This window comes from Acromyrmex echinatior, chromosome 4 (assembly GCF_024713525.1).
Source record: "Acromyrmex echinatior isolate Ae372 chromosome 4, ASM2471352v2, whole genome shotgun sequence".
NCBI lineage: Eukaryota > Metazoa > Arthropoda > Insecta > Hymenoptera > Formicidae > Acromyrmex > Acromyrmex echinatior.
The window spans coordinates 11,996,026-12,021,671 of NC_141855.1; the positions used below are offsets into that span (position 1 = coordinate 11,996,026).

A 25,646-nucleotide genomic window follows, 5' to 3' on the forward strand; every position below is an offset into this window, starting at 1 on the left:
AAAATACTATAATATTATTTTTAAATTAAAAAGCATAGAAATATACTCCATGCCATTCCCATAAATGAATAAAAATGCATTCAAGATTGAAAAGGATTTATTTTAACATTCTTGAATCCATATTTTCCATATCCATATTTCTGAAAATCTGAATCCATTTTAATCCATTTCAATCTATTCTCGTTTGCTGAGAAGTTATATAACAGAAAGTGATAATATAAAGTGATAAGAATGTCGTAGAATGTAAGGATTAATATCTGTCGATAATACAACTAAAGATAGATATATAGATAGATAAAGTGAATTTACATTATACGAGGATGGATCAAATATCAATGAGAATTCTCTTTTTATCATTTATTGGACGAGAATAAAAATATAAAAAAAACAAATTATTTTTCTACATAGTTCCTTGTTATATTAATAATTTTTGCCAGCGGATAGCGGCAGTTTAGCGATCCTGTTTTTATTAAAAATAGTAGATTATATTTGCAGTTAATTGCGCACAAATTCTTCGATGGAATTCGTCCTCAAATTCTCCTAATTTTTTTAGCGGTTCAAACAAATAATAATCGCATTGAGACAAATCTTTCCATTATCATTTGTTTTGACCACTGAAAGAAGAATTAGGAGGACAATATGATTCGTGGACGATGTCGGTGAAGAGGAATTCTTGCGCAATTAACTGCAGACACAATCTACTACTTTTTATGAAAATGGGATCGTCAAACTGCCTTTCCGCTGGCAAATATATTAATGTAGCAGGATACTGTATAGAAAAATAATTTGTTTTTTTATATTTTTATTCTTGTCAATAAAAAAAATTTCTCGTTTATATTTGATTCACCCTCGTATTAGTATCTACAAACGCGTGAAAAGAAGAATTCCACAAGGAAAGTTTTTGTGTATTAAAGAAGAATTGTAAAAATAAAGAATAAAAACAGGTAAAGGAATAATTAAAGTGATCGAATATCAAATAAAATGTACTATAAAATTATATATATATACTACCATTGAATGCGTCTTTTTAAGTCTTACAACTTTTGTAAGAAACATTTTTTTCTAAAATGCATCGGCGTTTATGAAATATTTGGATGTATCCAGACTTTTGGCCCACCTTGTATATATTTATATTAATAATCAGCTAAATTAAACTCAATTAATTGTTAAAGACTCTTTTTATATATATTTATATGGATACATGTTTAACTCAGTTTTGAGACATAATTAATACGATAGCGGTAAATTAAAATATCGTCATTAAATGATGAAAAATTTTTACACGACGAATATGTAACTCAAGATTCAATTCGCACGGCCACTTACGCAAACAGAAATGAAAATAAAGCAAAATTTAATATGAAAGAAACAAGAAAAATAGCAAAGAAAAACGAAAAACCTTTATATATCCTACTTGTGAAAATGACAACAATTATCATGTGAAAATTCAATCTAAAAAATTCTCTCAACCAAGTTCGCTGTGATACAAAATGGGATGGTGATATGTCAGGTGTTCTTGTGTGAAAGCCTATAGAGTTTGTAAATGAATTTTCAGGTGTATCGCAACCATTCATACAATTAGAACAATTCTCGTTACCATGTGATCTTAATAATAAGTAGTGACTCATACGAGTACGTGACTCTTGTCGCTTATATGCAAATTAATATATACAAATAGGATTGAACACGAAGAAAAACACCGTTAAAAATGATGCAATTGTGTAGTTGTAGTATTATTAGACTATTGGACAAGAGAGACTATTAGACTATTGGACAATGCTTTATTAAGCATTTTCAAGGATGCTTCGGAATCAGAAATTGATGACAGCAACAAGAAGTTTTTAGAAGATTAATTCCTGTGGTTAGTAAATTAGTGGTTTGTCAATTAGTGATAATAACTCGCTGTACTGTTATTTTATGCAGTATAAACGTTCTTTTATTTCACAAGTTTTTATATAATTGAATTTTATTGTAGTAAAATAGTAACAATAATTATATAATATAATGTAATTATATAATGTATTTTGCTGTAACATTTATAAAAGTATTATAATATTATAAGAAAATAACATAAAAGAAAAATATTTATGTACACACAAATTAATATAATAATATTCAAAAAACAAAATGTTTAAAAATATGTTTGCAAAAATTAAAATGCGAAAAGTTTAATAGAAGACAGACGCAGACATTTGCTCATTTTCCTTAGATTCCTTAGAATGGAATATTGAATGGATAATAAGGGCTGGTTTCCGACCTGAAAATAAAAAATAAAAAGAAATGTTAATATATCACAAAACTTGATAAAAGTTTTATTTATTATAAATAATTCTAACGAACGTGGTTTATAAATCAAACATATATAAAAAAGCATGAAACGACAGCACTGGATGTTGTTTGTGAAATTTAATTATTCATTACATTAATAATTTTATTTATTATATTCTATATCCTATGTATTAGTATATAAAATGTCTTTAAATAACAACGATAAACTAGTAGTACATCCTTACCCCTTTACTGGACAAATTCTTCCGTCACAATCAAAGGTGTCAATATAAGCAATATCTTCAGGTGAAAGTTTAAAGTCAAATACGTCGATGTTCTGAGCAATTCGTGACTTGGTAACTGACTTAGGAATCACTATATGGCCACGATCCACCTGCAAATAATTATTAAAGTTTTATAATAATGGTCATAAATATATTGTAAACTTTTAACTATAACTTAAAAGTATTAAATTATATCTAATACTTTTTATTAGATGAATTTTAATAATTTATTGTAAAGTACACTTGAGATAACATTGTAAGATAACAATGACTTGAGAATAACATTGTAATAATATACCTGATAACGAATAACTATTTGTGCAGGTGTCTTGTTATATTTTTTCGCGAGGTCAATTAATTTCTTGTCTTCTAATAATTTTGGATCGTCAGGCTTGGCCCATGGTCTGTCTGGTGATCCAAGTGGACTATAAGCTGTAATAAGAATGTCTCTTTCTTTGCAGAAGTCTGATAGCTTTTTTTGCGTCAAGTATGGATGACATTCAACCTGAAAAATAATACAAAAATAGAGAGAAAAGTGTCTAAAGATGTCAATAGAGGTATCTATTTTTTTTTCTTTGTATATAATCTCTATGTAACATGTATAAATCAAAAAGTACTAATAGCGATATATATATAAAGAGTAGGATTTTTTGTATTATAAAATTTTTGACTTTCCAAAATAATATCCTATTTTGAAAAGTTATAATTTCTATTATCACAATTAGATTAAATTTAATATAAACTAATATTCGTTAGAAAGTTTTTTACAATTATTATCATTTTTGATAATCTTGATTTACCTGATTTGTAACAGGTTTAACCGTTGCATTCTTGATCAATCTGGTGATCTGTTCGGAATTAAAATTACTGACGCCGATGTTTTTCGCCAGACCTTTGGCCAGCACACCTTCCATAGCTTTCCAAGTATCGAGGTAATCTACGTCGCTCAACTGGAGACTACCGTCAGCATTTGTAGGAAAAAGGTCTCCACCTTCTTTGAATCCATGTGGCCAATGAATTAAATACAAATCTACGTAATCGAGACTAAGATCAGCTAGCGTTTTTTTAATGGCTGGTTCAACTAATTCAGGACTATGAAAAGTATTCCACAGCTTGCTGGTGATGAATAGATCTTCTCTCTTCACAACACCCTCAGCTATTTTTGCCTTGATAGCAGCACCAACTTCCTTCTCATTACCATAAACATGAGCTCCATCGATGTGTCTGTAGCCGATATCGATTGCATCTTTTACAGCTTGTGTAACTTCTCCTGGTTTAGACTGAAACGAAATCAAATTTCAATTTAAATCTCTGACCATTTTAAGTCGTCTCACTTTTTTAAGAAAGATGCAGAATGGTCTAATTGCAAGATATTTAATATTATCTTTATATACAGTTTGAAAAATAATGATAAATCTTTCGCACTCTACGATTTTTTTTAGAATTTTTTATCAACTTTTTAGTACAGCATTTTCTCATTTTTAACAACTTGAGAAAATAAACAATTTTTGTCTGTGTAGTTTTTCTGTAAAGTAATAGTATTTGATAGTATTTGATAGTATTTGAGTAAAAAATTATTGAAGACCAATTTTCGGCAATTTCTATCGATTAATATCTTGTTAACTATTGCGAAAATTGCAAAATGATAGAGGACTTTTTTTCTCAGTTTAGTCCATTTTGCCCCTATGCGAAAGATTTATCATTATTGTCCAAACATTCTATATATTACATTTCTGAAGAACAAACATAATTTTGAAAATTATTTCGTAAATTTCAGAAATTATTTAATTTTTCAAAAATTATATTATTTTGATAATTTTGGACAACTAATACATTATGTAATGAAGGTTAGTAATGAAGGTTAGAGTTAACCTTATGAAGGTTAACTCAGTAGTTAACTTAGAATATTCTGTGTGATCAATAGCAACATTGAATAGTTGATTACATAACATATATTTGCACTTAAACTGATAAATATGTACTTAATATAATAGTGATGATAATACAAAGTACAAAAACATTAGTTATAAAACATCAGTAAAAGTTACAAAAATTTTTCTCTAAAAAAAAAAGAATTTTGAAAAAAAAGACTTTGTGTACTGCGACAGAATTATAAAAAAATAAAAAATAAAAAAATTGATAGAGATAAAGTGTGATCAAATAAAATAAAATATGTGTTACATGTACAAAAGTGTTTACTAAATCGTTTTCTTTTGCTACCTTGAATATATTTTTTCTAACTTATAACGAATTTGAATTGGACGCACTGATGCATATTGAAACCGTCATATACAAAATGACATAAAGATATGTTTAGAGAAAAGGCCCCTATTATAAGATACTGAGTTCATTTTAGGTAAATGTTAGAGATCTAGAGAGAAATTTAAAAAATAATAGGTCATTTTGAAAGGAATTTAATAAGCTTTAAGATAACGTTAAAATTTAATTCAAATTCCATTTTTTTTTTAAATTAAAGAAATATAAAATGAGCAAATCGCAAAGTCAAAAAAAATTGTGCTCTTAATATGAGATGCCCTGAGAAATCAAAAGTAAAACGCAAAGTATATCAGTATTGCAATTAAAAAATTTTATTTTTCTAAAATACAAATACAGCCAGCATGCGCGAAAAATAAGCATGCGATAGATTATGCCCAAAACTCATTTTCAGGTACTTGGAATCAAGCATCGTAGATAGATTCTCGACGTTCATTCCGATTGTCTTTTTTATTGTACAATAACATTTATACTTCAGCAATGATTTTACTATAACATAGAAGCATAGGTTATTTCATATTAAGAACACCCTAGTATTTCATATTACAATTTCCATACCTTATGGTTTTACAATCATCAAATCTAACTTCTGTAATTAAACAATTCAACATATCCCATATTTTTCTATTAATATGACCTTACTCTATAACTACATGAAGAATTTATTGTCAAATATTTATTTTTATTAAATAATAAACGAGGTTTAAATGCTCATCTCAATGAAACTTGAAGACATCCAAATTCTAAAATCTTGTTTTACTACAGGTATAATCTAATAATGAATTTTCTACTAAATAATTTTAATAGAAATCGATTAAATTGTAAAATACTCAATATGTTTTATTGTATTATTAGATAAAATATGTATTTCATAATATTTCGAAATATTTGCATTTCATTTGTATAAATGAATGTAAAATATGTAAATTAAATCAGTGGCTTTAATATGCATCAGTACGCAGAAGTACTTCCAATCGAATTCGCCATTAATGAAGTACTCAGCTCAGTTTTTATTTCTTAGAATTTTTGATATACTATATATAGCACTGCTTATATAATTGCTGAAGATTGCGTTATCTTAGCCATATACTTCACAGCCAATGAACAACTATGATCAGATTTAACAATTATGTAATTGCAATGGAAAATTCTAGAATTTTAAGATAAGATTATTGCTTTAAAAACTCAATAAAATGTGATTTTAATTATTATATATTTTCAAATTAGAAAAAATCACCAATAATAAAGATACAAGCGTTAATGATTCCATTTCATTCCATTAATATCTTGCTTTATCATTTTAATTTATGGAATTGTCAACTTTTATGAAACCAAAATCTATAAATCAATAATCATTTTTATATAGATTAGATATTGAATCAATATTTAATCTAATCAATCAGATCAAATTAGATTTTCTATAAAAAAAAGTTATTGCAATTGAAATGTATTGCTGTCATATTATATAATGTGTATCAAAGTCTTTTAAATTTTAATAATTTTTTTTAACAATAAATAAACAGATTTCTAAAGGGCTCTCTATAATAAAAATTAACAAAGTATAAAAATGTATGGTATGTGTGAGCCAACCGCAGAACTTATTGCGTAAAACAAAAATATATTTTCGATTGTACATAAAGTAATCTGACGTTATATCTCGTACAATAACAACTAATATGCATTTAACGTGTTTCAGTTACGCGATTGAGCCCTCTTCAGAAACAAATACATATAATTGAACGAGACTTCATCTTCTTGAAAGAAAGAATTTTAGTGCTAAGTTATTCCCAGAGTAATAAGAGCTGCTCATATGGCGATTGGAAGACTATATGAAGAATTCTGGGTGTATAATTGTGAACAAAATATAAAAAACTGTGTCATTTAAGTGTGAAGTTTTGTATTCAATATTTATTTATAAACAACTGTATAAAATTTATTCCGTCCTTAATATGAGTATAAAAATGATTTATTACACTTAACCGATTAACTGTTTATAGATATTAATCAAATTCATATCGTGAACTTGCGAAACCGAAGCGTACAAATCGATAAAATGATATTTACATAAATTAGAGTTATCGAGTCAATAGGCCTGTTTTTTTAGCTGAGGCTGTTTTTGTACCAGTTCATCTTTTTTCCTTTTTTCTCCAGGAAGAACCTTCGGTTTCGCAAGTTCACGATATGAATTTGATTAATTTGTGGAATTTATAGTAGTAGCTAAATGATAAAGATATTGCGCAACGAAATGTAACATGTATCAAAACCTTGATTACAAAGCTGTATTTCGTTATTTACTGCAAATACTGAAAATTTTTAGTTCATGCGTTGAGTATTCGTAGTAAATAATATAACGGAGCTTAAATTTTATTTTACAGAATAATAATTTTTATTTTACAGAAAATCTGATCTCGGAATTGATCTTAATGTCAGCATATATATATCTTTCGTTTATAAAAATTTTGACATGAATAAAATGTATTTCATTATTTGAAATAATTACATTTTTACAACGCATTTAGACCGCGGCCTACACAATAAATGTCCTTGTTTATCCTGTAAGTTGAACAAAACTATCTATAATATCGTATAGGTCGCGGAATAAGTACAAAATATAAACATAGTTAGCGACTATTAATAGGTTACACCATCATGGAAGTTCAACTACCCAGTCAGTCAAGTCTGTTCAAAATAAATTTTTCAAAACAAATGTCGATGAAAAGACACTTTACCGCAAATTTTGTTTACATATATTTGAAATCAGCAAACTAATGACACAGATATATAAAATCTTTGGGGACAAATTGTCGACAAAAACTATGCAAAGTTTGTTAACAACTTTTAAATTGATCAACAAATTGACAATTGCTCTCATATTACGTCAACAAACTTTGTCAGTTAAACAAAAAGCTTAATGCAGATATTGATGCTAATTTGCTGAAATTTTTTATTGCTTTTGCTAACAATTTGTAGGAAAATTGCCAACATCTTGCTGACTGCATTGTTGACTATTTTAATTCAATTATATCTGCCGTTATCTCGTTTGACGAAAACAAGAATTTAGCTCAATAATTTTTGCCGATACAAGAGCTGCATCATTCAGATAAGAAACAAATTCATGTAGAGAAAATATAAAATAATATATATACTGCGAAATATGATTCGACGAAATCATCGAGACTAAACAACGGATTGACTAAATAAAAAGAAAGAAAAGAAGAACTTACCTTCCACGTGCCTAAACCGAAGATAGGCACTTCATAGCCGTTATAAAATTTCAATTTTGGTGCAGTCAGAACCATTTTACTTTTTATGTCAGCAGCAATCGTTACAGAAAAATATGAAAATCTACGGATGTTGCTATGTGGAAACTCCCAGTGAGTCCAAGTGAGACGCACGATATACTGCTGGCGGCTTCGTCTCGAACAGTTCCTTTTATAAACGTCCCCCCCTAAGAGGATCCGGTCACCGGATTCGTAACGGCAAAATCGATTTTGCTGCGACTACAGATGTGCATCTATGTTGGTGTGCAGGCATCGGAGGTTTGATAGTCGCATCGAAAATTTTTCATAATCTATATTCAGCTCGTTGTATATTCATCATTTGCGTACTCAAACTTTGGCTGCGTTTCAGCAGAACACAACAGAACATGGTTTACAACCATTTTATGATTATTTTTTGAGATAGAACATTCCTCTCTTTATCTAAAAGCATAAGCCAATCAGCGCGAAGAAAATTTCCAACAGTTTCCTAACAAAATAAACGTTCTACTGAACGCAGCCTTTAATTATATTATTAACGCAGTTATTAATTTTTTACGCAATTATTAATCTTATTCTTAAAATAATTCTTATTTTTATAGCTTTTTGATCTCAATTAATTATGTATCAGTACGTTGATTGTTAGATATGCAATTTATCATTTGTTTGTTTCAAAAAAAATAATAATCTTTTAAAAAATATTTATTCTGGTGGGAATATGTGTCTCGTGATTTTTACATAACAACGATATTGTTGCTGATGCACGTTAATACTCACACAATATATTAACAGTCACCAGTACTAATATTAATTCAAATGTGTAGTGGTGACTGAATTCGGCTATCCGGCACTGAAAGTTACAGCGATATCGTTTAGAATATTTGGAGCAATGAATCGAGCCCTTGACTCCTTACGGAAGAACAAAGTTTCATTCACAGTAATCTAGCATTTAATAAAGTTGATGTATCGGCGATTATATGGCGAAATTATCGCGAAATAAACTTGCTTTTAATTACAACTATTCTAATGTGTATCTTGTTTTCGTTTTTATTTTATTATACATTAAATAATATCCATAGATCTTGCATTTTTTTAAATAAATGAAAATTTTTACTTAAAAAATTGGTAAAGATATGTAAGAGGTTTTCTTCATCAATTTATAGGGGCCTAAAAATTAATTGACTATTTATTTGGAAGTGGAATGTTAATAAATTATATATAGTCCCTGCAAAGATATTTAAATTTAGTAGTATAGTATATTTAATATTTACTTCAAATAAACTATATAATCTATATACGTATGAAAGTTGTACGAATAAGATAATATTTTTATTTAATAACATATTTTTGTAGTTTATTTATTTTATTTATTATTTTTATTATTTAAAATTTGAAAAATTATAAAAAATTTAAATTTTATAAGTACTTTAAATATTTAAAATAATTTATGCAAAGTTTTATTGCAATTCACTGATTAGTTGTAAAGATATACACCAAATAAATATTTTGTTTATTTACTAATTCATGCATCACAATTAATATAACTCTACATAAATAATCTTGAATACTTATGTACTTATATTAAAACATTGAGATTTTTATCATTTAATTTATAATACATTTCCATATATTTTTATTATAGCATAAATTTAAAAAAATACTTCTATTTATTAAAATAACTTACGATCTAGGTAGTAAACCGTCATCAAATTTGTCGTATTATATTTTTAAACGTAATTTATTATTATAATCTAATTTTTTCATAATTTTTAAAATATGTACAAAACATCCTTAAAATGAAACTTTTTATTTATTTTAATAGAAAGTTTTGTTTTAGAGGTTTCAGAAATAAAATGATATACTTTTCTTCTTCCACTTTCTCTCCTAGTCCTTTGAATTTTGCGCGTCAAGATGAATAACATAAAAATTGCTGGAAAAATCCCAGCGATTTTATAATTAAAATACTTTAATTAGTTTTTTTACCAATATTCTACATCGGTATATGCAAATATTAAAGCAATCTCAGATTAAAATATTGGAATTTAACAAAATGACTGCAAAACTAAAAATCATGTTTTTATTTTTAACTTTTTTTCGAGCGCTATCTTTCTAAAAAAGAAAAGATTAAATGATAAATATAAACAAATTGTAATTCACAAACTCCAAAAAAAATGTTAATAATATTTGTGCAAAATCAATTAGTTAAGCCGTTTTTTCGGCCGGAATGCGAGTTTCCTGCAATTTTGTAAAAATGATTTTGAAAAAAACAACTTTAATGTGAAATAGTTTAGTATTACGTATGTGAAGCATTCTGTTAAAGTTTGTTTATTTCGACTCCTTCCAAGAATCCTAATAACAATAACAGATTAGAAACCAGATTAGAAACCAGTTTCTTGAAATAATGTACAATTGGCTGTCAGCTCCTATCTGTTTGATTTTCTGAGCAATATCTTAGAAAATGTCCATTATTTCAAAATCGCTTTGAGAATTTTTATGCTACACATATGTAGGATTAAAAGAAATGCAATTTAAAATATTGATTTATTTACTCTCTCATTGAGAAAGATTCTTTATAATTTTTTTACTTATTCCAAATTCTTTATTTTTTAGATTTATAAAATAGCAAAAATGATAAAAGTTTTCATAAAAAAAAAACATGTAATGAATATATGATAAAGCTACATATTAACTTCAAGGATATTGACATAATTACTGTATATTGTGGTTACATCTAGCACATCATAAAAAAAAAACGGTCAAAATATTCTTAGAATATTTTAAAATATCTCCAATACCTTCCTTTTACTTGTTGATAGAAATGAATTGGAAAATTTTCGAGTACATAAGCAATGCAATTCATAATATAAAAGATTATACTGTGTAAAAATGGTAATCATTTTGCAAAACATAACGATTGATAATTGAAATAAGATTACAAGACACTGGATTTTTCAGGAGTTCTGCAGCAATTCTATCTCGATTTATCAATTGCTGCACGTGAGATTTTTGAGTATAGATTAAAATGCTTTATAACATTTCGGATATATCACGTGTCGTACGGAACGGACGAAAAATTTATTTGTGCGAGTGGTCTTGGTCCAGACCTTGAAATTTTTTGCAGCGTCCAATAATTGTAATTGGTTAGACCAAGGGTCGAGCGAGCTTCAAACATCGTCGTGAGAACATGCGCTTTCGAGTGCGCTTTTAAAGGGGATACTAATATATAATCATTTTCGACGTTACGACTCGTTTCCTGTTGTCTTCTAGATTCAATAAATTATTCATGTTATATCAAGAAACGTTATGCTAAATCGTACAATGTTTAATTAATATATTTCTTAATTATTGTTTTGTTTGTTGTATGGGTTATCAAAAGAAAGAAATAACTATTATAGCATTTGAAAATATTGAAAGTTATATTTCAGGCAAAAACAGCTTTAACTAAGAAAATATTTTAAAATATGCATTGTATATGCATATATATTCTTCGAAGTTTTTCATTTTTTCATGTATTATATATTGTAAATGTAAACTATATATATATATAAATATATATAGTATATATATATATATAAAATTTCATTTCTTTCTCTCTCTCTCTCTCTCTCTCTCCTCTTTTTCTTCTTCTCTTTTTCTTTTCTCTCTTTATACTGATTTAAAACGGAATGTTAAAAGGAAAGTATTTAAAATTCTTCGCACTAAAACATAAAAACAAAACAGTTATTTAAAAAAAATATATACATCATTCGAATATTTATCTAATATCTATTGTTCTTCAAAGTCCATTTTAAATAATCTATAAATTGCAATAATTTTTTGCTTACACGACATGTAAAATTGTATGTAGAATTCTGTTCTGAATTTGAATACGATTTACAATTCATTTAAAATTAAAATTTATAACATACATTATCCAAGAAACAAAGTTATTTTAAAAAATGTTTAAAGATCTCAAAGTTCTAAAATATTCATATATGGAAGAAGATGTGATAAAATGTAAAATACCTTTGCATATTCTAACAGTCATTGGTTTACTTACGGTGTGAAAAATGCTACTCTCTGTCCAGTGCCGAGTTTACGAATAGCATTCATTTCATCAGATGTTAACGTAAAATCAAAAATTTCCATATTTTCCTTAATTCGACTTTTAGTTACAGATTTAGGTATTGGCGCAGTTCCATGTTGATACTATAAAAATAAAATATGACTGCATACATCTATTTTAATTACATTAAAAAGAAACAATTCTAACAATCTTAAATTTTTTTCTTACCACATATCGAAGTGCTATTTGCGCCGACGTCTTATTATATTTTTTTGCAAGTTGCAATATTATAGGATTATCTAATTTATTGTCGATGCCCGATACATTTCCGGGTTGTCCCAGAGGAGAATAAGCAGTTACCGTTATGTCATGTTTCTTGCAAAAATCTATTAATTTCTCCTGATTTACATTTACATTAACTTCAATCTATAATGAAATATTTTTTTAATTAGTAAGTCTTGCAGCATTAATATGATAAATTAAAATAAAATATAAATTACGTTACTATAAGATCTTTTAGCTTTTTAAAAATGTTTTGCAAATATACATAAAAAAAAATATTTATTAAAAAGATATAAATTAATTCGCTCAAAAATGCAAATCAGAGAAAATGCAATAATTATGAAACAAATACAATTAAATTTATGAAACAATTTAGATGATACCACATACTTGATTATTAACTGGGGCGATTTTAGCCGATTTGAGTAAACGGGTAATTTGCTCGGAGTTAAAGTTACTGATTCCGATGCTGCGAGTTAAGCCTTGGTGAACACACTCTTCCATTCCTTTCCATGTTTCTAAATAATCGATATCCGAATCGCAAAGATTTCCGGCAGCATCTAAAGGCCATACATCATCTCCTTCCTACAATAAATCTCTAAATAAATATTATGTGTTGAAACATTCATTCGTTAAACATTTATGACTGTTTTTTCGTAAATAAGATTTACCATTATTATATTTACCATTATTAATCACTCTTAATATTAATAAGAAACGCTACAAATATCATTTATATAATTGCATACTCCACTTTACAGATTAACAGAATTACTGATACATTTTTTTAACTTCAATTTTTACAACAAAATCTCAATTATTAGATAATGCTGTATAGTTATACACACACACACACACACACACACACACACACACACACACACACACACACACACACACACACACACACACACACACACACACATATATATATCTGGAAATCAACTCATTATCGTGTAACTCCGAATATGCTTGTATAATAAAAAAAAACAAAATCTTTCTCTATTTCATTCTATTTCACTTCGTTGATGTAAATGCTTACTTTGAAAGCAAATGGCCAGTGAACTAAAAAGAGATCCACATAATCTAAACCAAGATTGGCCAACGATTGTTTGCAGGCCGGGACGACTTGCTCTTCTTTATGGAAATTGTTCCATAACTGCAACGAAACAAATACAATTAAATTTACAAAATATTTAATTTAAATTTTGATGTTTATTGTGTCTCTTATAAAAAATGAATTATTTAAAATTTAGCAAGTGCTAAAATAAATATTCATATTTTGTTCAATGCTTACGCATTGATCTCACCTTTGTGGTAATAAATAGATCCTCTCTGGTCACGCTACCATCTTTGATTTTGTCGCGAATAGCTTCCCCAATTTCTTTCTCATTACCATAAAGGAAAGCTGTATCAATATGACGATATCCTAGATCTATTGCGTCCTTAACAGCTCTTTTCACATCCCCCATCTGAGACTATTTTTTTCCAAAAATGAAGAAAAACAAAGTACAAATTATGTTGGGTAAGGTCGCCATATCAAAAATTTCTAAACTAAAACTTACAAGCGAAATACACATTTCGCTTGAAATCCCAGACGTACATAAAAATGCATGCAGGTTAATAAAATTAATCAAAACAATAAACAAATAATTATTTTATATCTTATCCATTAGCGGTACTAATTTAATGTAGGAAATTGACTAATTATGTATAGTCGATTATTTTCCACATATTCAACTGCTATTGGTCAGTTTCTTATTACAGCTTAAGGATGACTATTGTAAATCAGAAGTAATACAGAATAACGCGGGAAAGAAATCAAAGTAAAAAATTTAGAAGATTCTCTAACGATTAGATATTTTTATGTTAACTGATTTATATTATTGCAATCTTTTCTATATATTTTTAATCCATCTATTGGAAAAGAGAATTTCTTTACCAACTTTTTAATTCGAATGACCTTAAAAATCTTTATTAATATGTTTACGAAATTTAACGATGTTTTATATATTAATTGTAATATTGCAATCTTTTTTTATTTTTAATCAGTTAAATTGTTATTTATTTTACACTCTAAGGATGACATGATGAAGAAACGTATGTAATTTTGTATTTTAAATGAATTGTTAAATATTAAAATTTAATTATTAGCACTTAACAACTGCTTTAACTCGTAGCTTTTATTTTTTTTTCTTAGATAAAATTTAAAATTCTCTAAAATAGTCTAAAACCCCGAAGAGAGAGAGAAAGAGAGAGAGAGAGAGAGAGAGAGAGAGAGAGGGGGGGAGAGAGAGGGAGGGAGGGAGGGAGAGAGAGGGAGAGGGGGAGAGAGAGAGAGAGAGAGAGAGAGAGAGAGAGAGAGAGAGAGAGAGAGACGCGTTCATAATTATCCTGGACGCCTTTGGAAAATCTCCCTCGCACGTTCCTGAACGTCCTAAAAAAAGAACTGTGCGCGGGAGAGAAACGAATTGCAACTCTTAACTTGAATGAAGTAGATTTGTCAAACAAAAATGAAATTCCTAGTAAGAATATTAAATAAAAATTGTATTATAAAATAAATAGGATTATTGTTAAGTATAGATCATTGTAATAATATACGATAAGAATAATTGCTCGATTTCTATTTTGACGTGGATGCTGCGATACGTTTGAAATTCAAATAAAATACGTGTAAAATAATATCTCATGATGTAATTCGCACATTTTATATATCTACTTCTATCTCTTGTTATAAAATAGGTATGTACCTTATAAGTTCCGAGGCCCAATATCGGCATTTTGTATCCATTCGAAAATGTAATTGTCGGAATACCAGCCATTGTTATCACCGATTGCAGATTATAAATAGGTGTATGCAACAGCAGGAAATGTGTGCAAGGCCGTCAAAGCAACAGCGCAACTGAGTCCTTGGCTATTATGAAACACTTTAGACAAGTATATCGTTTAAACACAATTCACAGTATCGATAGGCACACATGCAATATTGCGTGTTGCGGTGCAAGAATTATTATCTGGAAATAAAAGCCTAACAATGAATAAGCTAATTTTCTATTATATATATCTCTCGAATGTCATCACCTCACGAGCACCCACCAGACTCACCAGTATCGTTGAATTAAAATAACTGTACGCACACATGTAACATAAAAACACAGACATCACGATTGCGCCTTGGCTGCGTTCGAAAACCCCTACCTAAATACCTCCGAGTAGTCCGAGTATCATTTTATTCTTGTTTAAGATTCGGTGCACAACAAAGATAAAATGATATTTGGATCGGCACTTGGCAGTATTTTCGAACGCAGGACACACCTACCCACACGCCCACACACACACATGCATGCACACACACCACACTACATCTCTAGAGATATATAGTAACAGCTTTATGTAATAGAAGGGAGAAAAGAAAGGAATAGAAAACCGGTGTCTCACCAACTCCGATTAACCTCCCAGCAAACGAGAATGGATTGAAATGAATTGAAATGGATTCAGATTTTCAGAAATATTGATTCACGAATGTTAAAATGAATGCTTTTCAATCCTGAATGCATTTTTATTCATTTATAGGAATTGCATAGAACATATCTCTATGCCTTTCAATCTAAAAATAATATTAGCTTTGCTGTGTGTGCATTGTGAATACTGTTCAATTCAAAATTTTGAATAGGAAATGCAGTTTTTCAATCCAATTGCATCCAATTGAATCTAATTGAATCCAATTGAATCCAATTAAATCCAAAAAAAGTATTCGCTATTTAAAATACACATTCGGATAGAAAAAAAATTTCAATCCATTTTAATCCATTCTCGTTTACTGAGTTAATCGGTCGATTGTTACATTGGAACTGATCAATTGCATTTGCTGTTCAGCAGAATTGACCAATCACGGTTGACATTTAATCGATCGATTAGGTTAATCGGAGTTGATGAGACTGGCCCAAAGAGAAAGACAGAAGGCTTATTCTTTTTAGCTGTAATTTTGCATCAGTTCATCTTTCTTCCTTTTCTCTTCAGGAAGAAAGAAGAAGAAAGATGAACTGGTGTAAAAGTTCAGCCAAAAAGAATAGCCTAAAGAGATATGAATTACTTGATGAAAAAAATCGATGAAATACATATTATATGTATGTTTTAAGCATTATGTCGAATAGATAGCCGCTTGTTCAAATTTAAAGCCGAAAAACACATTATATCACATTTTTTAAATCAGATAATATTTAGGTATACAATTTAATAATTTAATTACTAATTATTAGAATATAGTGTATAATACAATTTCCAAATTAAACGTATCTCTACAATAAATCCATTTTTCTGAAATCATTAATTATTACGAAAATATATTATGAGTTGTATAAAAATCAGAAAATTTGTTTCACGCATGTATAACACAACATAAGAAGCACACATTCCTGCACCTTACCAGCACAATATTAACGCTCACTCTTGACTATGATTTCACGCGCTTTATATATATGTCGCAGTGATTTTCTGCTGATTCATTTATGCTATTTGTTAGACGTATTATATTACATAATTCAATTTGCAATTTTTCATCTTTAATGCAATCCTTTCATTTTTAATCGATTAAGTAAAAGAGAAGAGTCACGTTTATAATCTCAAACATCAAGAGACGATAATAGTGATATAATATTATCTCTTATTTTCTTAGATCTTCAACAAGTTGCGACATATAATAATATTTAATTCTAGATTAGATAATGCTACAATATTGAAAAAATACTTTACGATATTATGATATGTTATTCGCGATATATTATATTTTACGTTTATATAATGATAAAAAATTATTATAGTACAATTATGAAATGTATGTTAATTCAGATAATAACAGATTGTTTAGAAATAAATATCGAAATATGGTTAAAGTGCATTAATAATCGATTCATGAATAATCGATTATGAAAATCCTTTATTTTTTTTTTTTATAACTACTTGCGCGTATTCTAACACAGTTCATACAGAATAATTTTCGCGTAATCATTATATAATTTTCTGCATATATATATAAAGTAACCTAGAAGTAATAGAAAAATAGAAGGAATCCATTTTATGAAGTCTCAACTACTCGAGATTAAGGAATGGTTGAGAATAAAAAAGTCGAGATTGAAAGTATTCGATTATGTGTATAACATAGGATTTATTCTACATAAGTCAATATTGTACAATTGTTAGATTCGGTGATTAGATTGTATCAAAAATCTAAAGAAGCTCTTAGATGTTCAATAATATTGTACAATTATTTTATATAGTATTATAATATATTGATATCTCTATCTAAATAAAAGCAACAGACTGGAAACTACACAGCCTTCAGATGATCAAATATTGTGCAATAATGTTGATTCTCTAGTGATTGATTGTCTTTTTAAGACATGTTTGCCAGTTAGACGCTTTCAGTTAAAATTCCAAGTGGAAAGGATACTCCTTGTGTGTTTTATATCTGAAAAAATAGAAAATTATTTAGATTTTTAAAATCCCTACAGCACAAAAGTTGCAGCAACACTATTGCAACATTGCAGTAATATTGCTTGTTACAGTAAAATTGCTGCAAATTCTGTGCTGTGGGGAATGCACTATAATGACATTCTTTAAAAAATAAGTATACTGTTCAAACTGCACTATACGTCCGCCACAATCGAATTTGTCAATTATAGCAATTTCTTCTGGAGTTAACTTAAAATCAAAGATATTAATATTCTGTTCGATACGCTTCTTTGAACTAGATTTTGGGATTGGTATAGTATTAATATCAACCTGTTCGTAAAAAATTATTGCTAAATTATTCAATCTATAAAGTGTCTTAATAAATGAATATCCCTTTAATAACAAATTTTCTCTGACCAATTTGAAAAATCAATTTTTCTTTATCATTTATTGCAACTTTCCAATTTTTACCATGCATACTTTTAATTCCTACTCTTCTAATTAAGATTTTCTTAAATAACATTTCATTTGAAAATAATTGGAGAACGTCATCTTGCTGTCCATTTGATTTTCTAAAAATGATTTGCAAATTTAATTCCTTCTTTTCTAATTGCTTATAAATAAAAAATAAATAATTGATGTTTCAATATGTCCGTAACGAAAAGATCGTCTAAGACCCGTTATTTTCACAAAATAATAAATCACAACATATGTTAACCTTTAATCTTTATTTGGTATACCTTTGTATACCTTTGTATATTGTGAAATTGGACCTAAGTCAGTCAAGAATTATATCATTAAAGAGACATCCAGTACAACCTTAATTAATAATAGTACACCCAGTGCAACATTAATTAATAATAGCACATCTCACCAAGTATCTCAGAATAATTTGTGCGGGAGTTTTGCCGTATTTAGCGCCAATATTTACAATTTCAGGTGCATCAAGGATAACTTTCGGATCGCCAGGTTTAGCCCAAGGCCGATTAGGCGAACCAAATGGGCTATAAGCTGTGATAGCTATGTTATGATTCGCACAAAAATCTCTCAATTTTTTCTGATTCAAATTCGGATGGCATTCCACCTGATTCATTACCGGCTTTATTTGGGCAATCGATAACACGCGGTTGATTTGTTCGGAGTTAAAATTGCTAAGGCCAATATTCTTCGTTAAACCTAATTTCACGCACTCCTCCATACCGCACCACGTGTCAAGAAAATCCTCGTCTCCGAACATCGGATCATCGTTTTCGTCAACCGGTATTAATCCGTCCGCATTTTCCTAAAATAAACGCGGCGTAAGCAGGAACAGTAATGCTCACGATTTTAATTTTTACCATAATGCAAAACTCGTTTACAATATAATTTTCGCATTGTGCGATATTTAAAGTTAATTTACAATGTTTGCTTTCTGTTTCTTGCTTTTTACTTTTTATCTTTTTTCCTTTTCGCTATATTTTTATTGACATTCGTATTTCTTTATCATGTGTTTCTTATCTTTCAAAATCAACAACTTTTACCTTGGATAGTAAAAAAAATGGAATAGGAAAAAATATATTTTTATCTAATGATTGCAATTGTATAACACCTTAAAAAAAGTTAAAATTAAGCCTTAAAATGTTGTACGTGGGTTTTTTTTTACAATAAACCGTTTATCGCACTTATTATATCGTACTAGTAATAACTTAGAATTATAAGTCATAAATCTTGGGAAACTTACATTCAGAATAAATCATATTAGATTGTTACATCACAATATTTTAATCAATCAGAAGCCCAAGCTAGCACATAGCACTTGTAAAGCGTTATACAAACAAAGCAAATAATCGCTTTTTTAGTGCTTTGCAAGCGCTGCTGTACTATTTGAGAGGGTGGTAATTCAAGGAAAATAACAATACACTATGATTGTGATTGATCAGTTATGTAAGTTAAGTTTTAAATTGTATGAGAAATGAAATTCTTATACAATTTATCTTCAGGTAATCATTGATTGATTACTGCAGACTTATCGTTGTCTTATGAGGCACTAACTTGTTTACAACTTGTTCCTGATTTCTGATCTATTATCCAGATAGCAAAGCGTACATCTCATCAATAAAATCGCACAAAAAAGTGATTGCTTATAATGCTGGCAATTTGCCATAGATTTGTCTTCAACGATTTCGAGTATATACCGACATTATATAGCAATATATATGCAGGCAACAATGTGTACATATATTGCCGACAGTTTAATGGTAAGATAACTGCATCAATGTTACCTTATTGCATTGTCGGCAATATGACAGCATTGCGTGATGCTGCTCAGACAACATCGTGTCCAAAATGCAGACATAAGATATTTCGAACATCTCGAAGACATCTTAAAGATTGCTTTAAGACATCTTGTAATGATGTCTTAATCTAAAATACATTTGCCATCTGGGTACTAACAGCTTACTGTAAAAAATCCATTAATTTACCGCATAAGATATGGGCCAATGTATCAGATAGAGATCCACGTAGTCGAGTCCAAAGTTCTCCACAGATCTTTGGCAAGCCGGCACCACATTGTCTCGTTTATGGAATGTGTTCCACAACTGAACAAAAACGATCGATTTTATTAATATATCGAAATTCAGACAAGGAGATAACGCGAATATACTTTAGTAGTAATGAAGAGATCTTCTCTCTTCACGATCCCTTTCGCGATCTTCTCACGTAGGACTTTGCCAATTTCTTTTTCATTATTATAAATGTAAGCACAATCGAAATGTCGATATCCAGCATCAATAGCATCATGTACAGCTTGCTCGACAATCTTTGGATCATCCTAAAACAAAATTAAATTAATTAAATTATAAAATTTCAGGCAATGCTACGCATTTAGAAGTTTCTTTATCTTGGCAGATGAGAAGAAAGCATCTGAACGTGGACTAATGAAAATATTAATTCGTAAAAGATGAAGCTATATTAAAATCGTCATAATTTCTTAATCCTAGTTACCAATTATAAGAATTGGTTCATCGCAAGCTGTTTAGATAATCAAGTTATTTACGTACTAGATATCAGTTCCATTTATAGTGATCATGAACTTTGTGTTATCACTGACATTGAAAGATATCGTCTGATTGAACACCCAATGATGTGATCAATCTAAACGCTCGTTTCCACCAATACTTGGTAAAACTCGAAGAATGAAATATCAGTTAAAATAAATGAATAAAATGCAAGTATGACAAAGGCCACAAATTAAGCCTGTTGTGTGATATTACATGCCATGTAGCTGCACATATGCTCTAAAAATTTGAATAAAAAATTTACTCCTATCTTATGAATGTCCACATTCATTTAGAGTGATATTCCTCTCTTTTGAAATTGCAATCATTTTAACATATTATGAAATATAAAATTACTCTATGAGATTTATATCCGAGATTTATATCATTTAATAAATGTACGTCACACGTCTTCAAAAATGTTAATCGTAAGGCTATAAGCAAATCGGTCAATGATAATCAAACGTTTTAAAACGTGATCATAATTTTGATTGTGATTGATCGATTTGCTTGAGACTTTACAATCACAATTAAAATTGTTGTACGTGTATGACCTTAAAATTAACTTTAATCTTGATATATTCAATTTATTCTTTATATTTTTCTAATTCTTAGATTTAGGAAAAATGAAGAGTAAATTGAATCAAGATTAAAATTAATTTTATATTTGTAGAACCGGGTCTTAAAAATATATAAGATTAACTTCAATCTTGGTTTAACTTTATATCTTTTTCTGAATTACAAAACAATGAAAAGTGGATTAAACTGAGATAAGAATTAATTTACATTAATGGAAACGGATATAAATCAAGTTTCTTTGAGAGAATTTGCTATGTTTTATTTTACTGCTATATATACTTACGTCTGCCTGCCAGGTACCAAGCCCGAGTACGGGAATCTTTACACCATTGTTTAAAACTATAGTCTGCGCTGCCATATTTCGACAAACTAAATGTTTATCTTACCAAGTAATAACATAAAATGTCCTATAGCAGTAGATGGATATAGCAGTCTATTATCACTGACGTTTATATTACTGTATTTATACCAGCGTGATATATGTGTGTGTGTGTGTGTGTGTGTGTGTGTGTGTGTGTGTGTGTATTAATGTACGTAATCCAATCTAGAAAAATGTTAAGATAACATTACGTAATAAATTAAATAAGTAACACATTACGTATTATTGAAAATTTTAAGCGCGTATATGTCTAATAAATCTCACAAGAGCTATATTTATATTTTGTTTGAAAAGTAGACTTCGAATGAGCCAATAAAAGATGCCTTTTTACTTCTCTTTTTCGAGTGTTCTTGTTGAATTTTACAATAAATATGATGATAAAAGTAATGATAAAAATACAAAAACGACAAATTTTGTAAAAAAATATTTTATTATAAGATACATTTGCAACAATGCAAAAGTTTCTTACAATGTTAGATAACAATATGTAGTATCATATAAATATACAAGGACTCGCATATCTCTATCAAAAAATTATTTGTCATTTGCCTGATTGCGTCAATGTATAAATAATTTTATAAAAGCTGTTCGTTGTGATTTTTCTATCTTTAATGCTGATTCTACAATGAGTCTGTAGTCGAAAGTTTCAGTCTTAATCAGTGAAGTTGGCCAATCAGCATTAGTCATACAAGCTAGCTATTAGTCAACTTAACTGATAAGACTTAGGATTATCGATTACCGACTTATTGTAGAATCAACATAATGTATATTAATCCAGAATAACTGTTCAAGATATTAAAAATATCAAGCATAAATGACTGGATACTCATTGTTGTACTATCTGCTGTTCCATCGCTAATTTTTTTTTGTTTTTATTTTGATTTCTTACTTTTTTCGAATCATTCGCTTTATTTTCAAGATCAACCCTAGTTCTCGAACGGACACCAGGTCCCCAATTTGCAGTAGGATTCTGTTGAAAGCGAGATAAGTGCCTTTGCCGAGAAATTGGATTGGCAAGAGGATGCATAGTGAGCGAGATATCCATCGTGGACGATGCATTAAGTATTCGCGCAGCTGGGCTATCCTCAGCCAATTTCTCCCGTTTTACAGGGTGTTTTTTCTCCCAGGCACGTACAATATCCCATATAACATCATTTGGCGCATCCGTTTTGATAGAAATTTTACTTGCATGCGAGTACGATACCTTATATCCTGCGTTTAATAATGCTGACCTGAACATCAACATTGGTGGAACATGACACCTAACTATAGACATCAAACGATCTAGATTATAATATAAAGGAATGTCTAGTTCTTCATGTATCACGGTTAGGACACCCTCCATTCTTTTCGATGTACCCAACTCCATACTATTCAAGTTGCATAATAATCGCGATACGAATCCGTGATCGTGTAAAGGACCTAGCCATATTGGACCGCCCATGTGCTGCCTGTGTTGACAATGTTTACACAATTGATCTATTACGGGTGCACTTGGTAATTTATAATTCTTGGCAGCCTTCTTCACCACTAATGGTTGAAAATTCATACTCTCGCATCCATTACATTGATAGAGCATTCCTATCTTGTTGGAGTTCTCTTTGCACTTATCATGACTCGTGAAGACCTTGACAAATACTCTTATATAAAAATCAACACTTATAGACAATAATGGTACTATGTACCGTCCGTAACGTCCTGCATAGGACGCAATGCATTGCAGTAATATTCTCAATGCTATCTCATGGCAAGATTTCGACTTTATGGATATTGCTCCATATTTATAGTAACAAGTTTCCGGAACATTGCCAGCCAGAATAGCCACATCAGTAGCGGTAACTAGAAGTATACCACCATCGGACACACACTGCACCGCACTATCCAGGTACATTGAGGGACAACCATAGGGATCTAAATCGACCGCGTCGAAGCGATTTCTTCTGCGTTGATACATCAACAACGTCGCGTCCTCATGATAAGGAATTACCAAATTTTCAACTCCGTTATGTAAAATATTCTGCCTGATGCTATCTACCGCCTTTGCAGAAATGTCATTTGCAACAATTTGCCAGACACCCTCCACTTCCTTAGCATATCGTATGCTACGCAAACCAGTCGCAGATAAAGCTTCCAATATAGTAATTCCCCTCTGGTTTCCTGCATTATGTGGTACATTGATTTTATCGTCTTTCTCTAATTTGTTTCTCTGCAATACTTCTTCGTTATAGTCCTTGGCAAATATCATTAGTACCGCTATGCTGAGATCCCTATTAAATTCTTGAACTGGATTATAAAACACCTTTTCATTCGTTACCAATATCTGTGCTTTTCCCTCGTTCACAGTAGGAATCTCTTCAAGTTTTGACTTCTTTGGGCATTGCTCGTTATCCATATTTGCATATGTAACACTAAAATGAATATGTGTATGTTATATGTATATATACAAACATTTTGAAAAAAGATTATATTAAAAAATAAATTAAATTTTTGTTTAAAAAAAAGTAAAAAAAGTCACTGACTTATCAAATTGTCCAATTGTTAAGATATATTTTTAAAAAATATATATAAAAAAAATTATATATATAAAGTGTATTCCAAGTTATGCATGAAGCGCATGATGCATCATTTGTCCTTGTTCACCAAATAATAAAGAAAGATAAAATGATACAGCATATGCTTCATGCATAACTTGGAATGCATCCATATATATATATATATATATATATATATATAGAGAGAGAGAGAAAGAGAGAGAAAGAGAGAGAGAGAGAGATTGTCTGAAAATTTACAAATCAACATATCACAGTAAAAAAATTCACAGTAAGAAAAAATATATTATAAATATATATTTACCATTTACCGTTCTTAACAGTTTTCGAGACGAAGATTAAATACTGGTCAATTATAGATTACAGCTCGTTTAACCATAATCTGTAATTAGCCAGTTTTTAACCTTCACATATTTTAAAAATTACTGATCGGAACGATAAATGATAAATACTTTTGTAACTTATTTTTTTTCGAGAACATTCGTGCTGTTCTATTTTTATTTGGAATATTCTGTATAAAGATATCACATAATAGTCAATACAAAATTATACCTCAATTTACTGTTAGTTTCATAAAGTCATATTAAAGCCTATAATACTTGGGAAAACACGGTGCTATATTTACAGTTTCTTGCTTCAATTATTCAAATATCTATTTGTAATAATGAAAGAAAAATCGTATATATATCTCCAATGACAAAATAACCTATTTTATAACGAAGTTTGTGATTGTACAGCAACACTTCTTCGACAAATAGGTGAAACTGTAAGCCAAACATATAGATGGTAAACGTTATCGAATATCGGTAAAAAAATCGATTAATTAGATGTGAGGTCGATAATTTTCTCATAAGTAAAATACTGGTTAAATTACTTCTACTCATCTCGTATATCGTTGTCGAATTGTTTAATCAAAGATTTATAATGAATTCGATTGTATGCACTTAGTGCACACTAGTGTACATTAAAACTGTCGTACACAATTTTAAAAAATGTGTATTTAATATAAATATAAAAATGGATTAAACTATGAAAGTCTCAATATATGTATTTATTATGCTATTAAATAAAATCTATATCTTTTATAATTTGAAATACTTGCATTTCATTATTACACAAATTAAATCAGTGTACAATGGCTTTAATATGCATTATTTTGCACTAATGCGTTCAACGCTATTATATTCGCTATTTTATATATGTATATATAAAATTATATATATATTATATCATCAGGACA

At 29.1% G+C, this 25,646-nt stretch overlaps 4 protein-coding genes across 7 annotated transcripts; all 4 read right to left on the reverse strand.

Annotated features, from left to right (window-relative positions):
- Positions 1 to 1,910: 1,910 nt before the first annotated feature.
- On the reverse strand, positions 1,911 to 8,252 carry LOC105146510 (aldo-keto reductase 1B). The gene is made up of 5 exons (XM_011056824.2): positions 8,051 to 8,252; positions 3,353 to 3,832; positions 2,851 to 3,057; positions 2,514 to 2,662; positions 1,911 to 2,257 (listed from the first exon to the last, which is right to left on the reverse strand). Exons 1-5 carry the CDS (start codon positions 8,123 to 8,125, stop codon positions 2,215 to 2,217), a joined length of 954 nt encoding a protein of 317 aa, XP_011055126.1. The 5' UTR covers positions 8,126 to 8,252; the 3' UTR covers positions 1,911 to 2,214.
- A 3,425-nt stretch (positions 8,253 to 11,677) lies between these two features.
- On the reverse strand, positions 11,678 to 15,474 carry LOC105146509 (1,5-anhydro-D-fructose reductase). The gene is made up of 7 exons (XM_011056822.2): positions 15,161 to 15,474; positions 13,721 to 13,888; positions 13,453 to 13,569; positions 12,801 to 12,995; positions 12,357 to 12,554; positions 12,123 to 12,271; positions 11,678 to 11,781 (listed from the first exon to the last, which is right to left on the reverse strand). Exons 1-7 carry the CDS (start codon positions 15,230 to 15,232, stop codon positions 11,739 to 11,741), a joined length of 942 nt encoding a protein of 313 aa, XP_011055124.1. The 5' UTR covers positions 15,233 to 15,474; the 3' UTR covers positions 11,678 to 11,738.
- Positions 15,475 to 17,540: 2,066 nt separating this feature from the next.
- Positions 17,541 to 22,169, reverse strand: LOC105146508 (aldo-keto reductase 1B). 2 transcript variants are annotated; one of them, XM_011056821.2, is made up of 6 exons: positions 21,762 to 21,933; positions 20,506 to 20,673; positions 20,324 to 20,440; positions 18,736 to 19,143; positions 18,043 to 18,191; positions 17,541 to 17,877 (listed from the first exon to the last, which is right to left on the reverse strand). In XM_011056821.2, exons 1-6 carry the CDS (start codon positions 21,834 to 21,836, stop codon positions 17,835 to 17,837), a joined length of 960 nt encoding a protein of 319 aa, XP_011055123.1. In that variant the 5' UTR covers positions 21,837 to 21,933; the 3' UTR covers positions 17,541 to 17,834. The 2 variants fall into 2 exon arrangements, with proteins under 2 accessions (XP_011055123.1, XP_087262168.1); XM_087406042.1 differs by lacking the exon at positions 18,043 to 18,191 and having other exon boundaries at positions 21,762 to 22,169.
- Positions 22,170 to 22,268: 99 nt separating this feature from the next.
- Positions 22,269 to 25,372, reverse strand: LOC105146507 (tRNA methyltransferase 1). 3 transcript variants are annotated; one of them, XM_087406041.1, is made up of 2 exons: positions 25,113 to 25,372; positions 22,269 to 24,265 (listed from the first exon to the last, which is right to left on the reverse strand). In XM_087406041.1, exon 2 carries the CDS (start codon positions 24,247 to 24,249, stop codon positions 22,684 to 22,686), a length of 1,566 nt encoding a protein of 521 aa, XP_087262167.1. In that variant the 5' UTR covers positions 24,250 to 24,265; positions 25,113 to 25,372; the 3' UTR covers positions 22,269 to 22,683. The 3 variants fall into 3 exon arrangements, with proteins under 3 accessions (XP_087262167.1, XP_011055120.1, XP_011055121.1); XM_011056818.2 differs by having other exon boundaries at positions 24,959 to 25,367; XM_011056819.2 differs by lacking the exon at positions 25,113 to 25,372 and adding an exon at positions 24,711 to 24,922.
- Positions 25,373 to 25,646: the final 274 nt, after the last annotated feature.

Excerpts from the sequence above, each read along its gene's own strand:
- LOC105146510 (XM_011056824.2), bottom strand. The coding sequence starts at position 8,125 with ATGGTTCTGACTGCACCAAAATTGAAATTTTATAACGGCTATGAAGTG. Across the intron at positions 3,833-8,050 it reads TCGGTTTAGGCACGTGGAAG|TCTAAACCAGGAGAAGTTAC; the intron begins GTAAGTTCTTCT and ends ATTTCGTTTCAG. Across the intron at positions 3,058-3,352 it reads TTAAACCTGTTACAAATCAG|GTTGAATGTCATCCATACTT; the intron begins GTAAATCAAGAT and ends ATTATTTTTCAG.
- LOC105146507 (XM_087406041.1), bottom strand. The coding sequence starts at position 24,249 with ATGGATAACGAGCAATGCCCAAAGAAGTCAAAACTTGAAGAGATTCCT.
- LOC105146509 (XM_011056822.2), bottom strand. The coding sequence starts at position 15,232 with ATGGCTGGTATTCCGACAATTACATTTTCGAATGGATACAAAATGCCG. Across the intron at positions 12,555-12,800 it reads TCGCCCCAGTTAATAATCAA|ATTGAAGTTAATGTAAATGT; the intron begins GTATGTGGTATC and ends ATTTCATTATAG. Across the intron at positions 12,272-12,356 it reads AAATAGCACTTCGATATGTG|TATCAACATGGAACTGCGCC; the intron begins GTAAGAAAAAAA and ends TTATTTTTATAG.
- LOC105146508 (XM_011056821.2), bottom strand. The coding sequence starts at position 21,836 with ATGGCAGCGCAGACTATAGTTTTAAACAATGGTGTAAAGATTCCCGTA. Across the intron at positions 20,441-20,505 it reads ATCTCTTCATTACTACTAAA|TTGTGGAACACATTCCATAA; the intron begins GTATATTCGCGT and ends GTTTTTGTTCAG. Across the intron at positions 18,192-18,735 it reads AAATTATTCTGAGATACTTG|GTTGATATTAATACTATACC; the intron begins GTGAGATGTGCT and ends TTTTACGAACAG.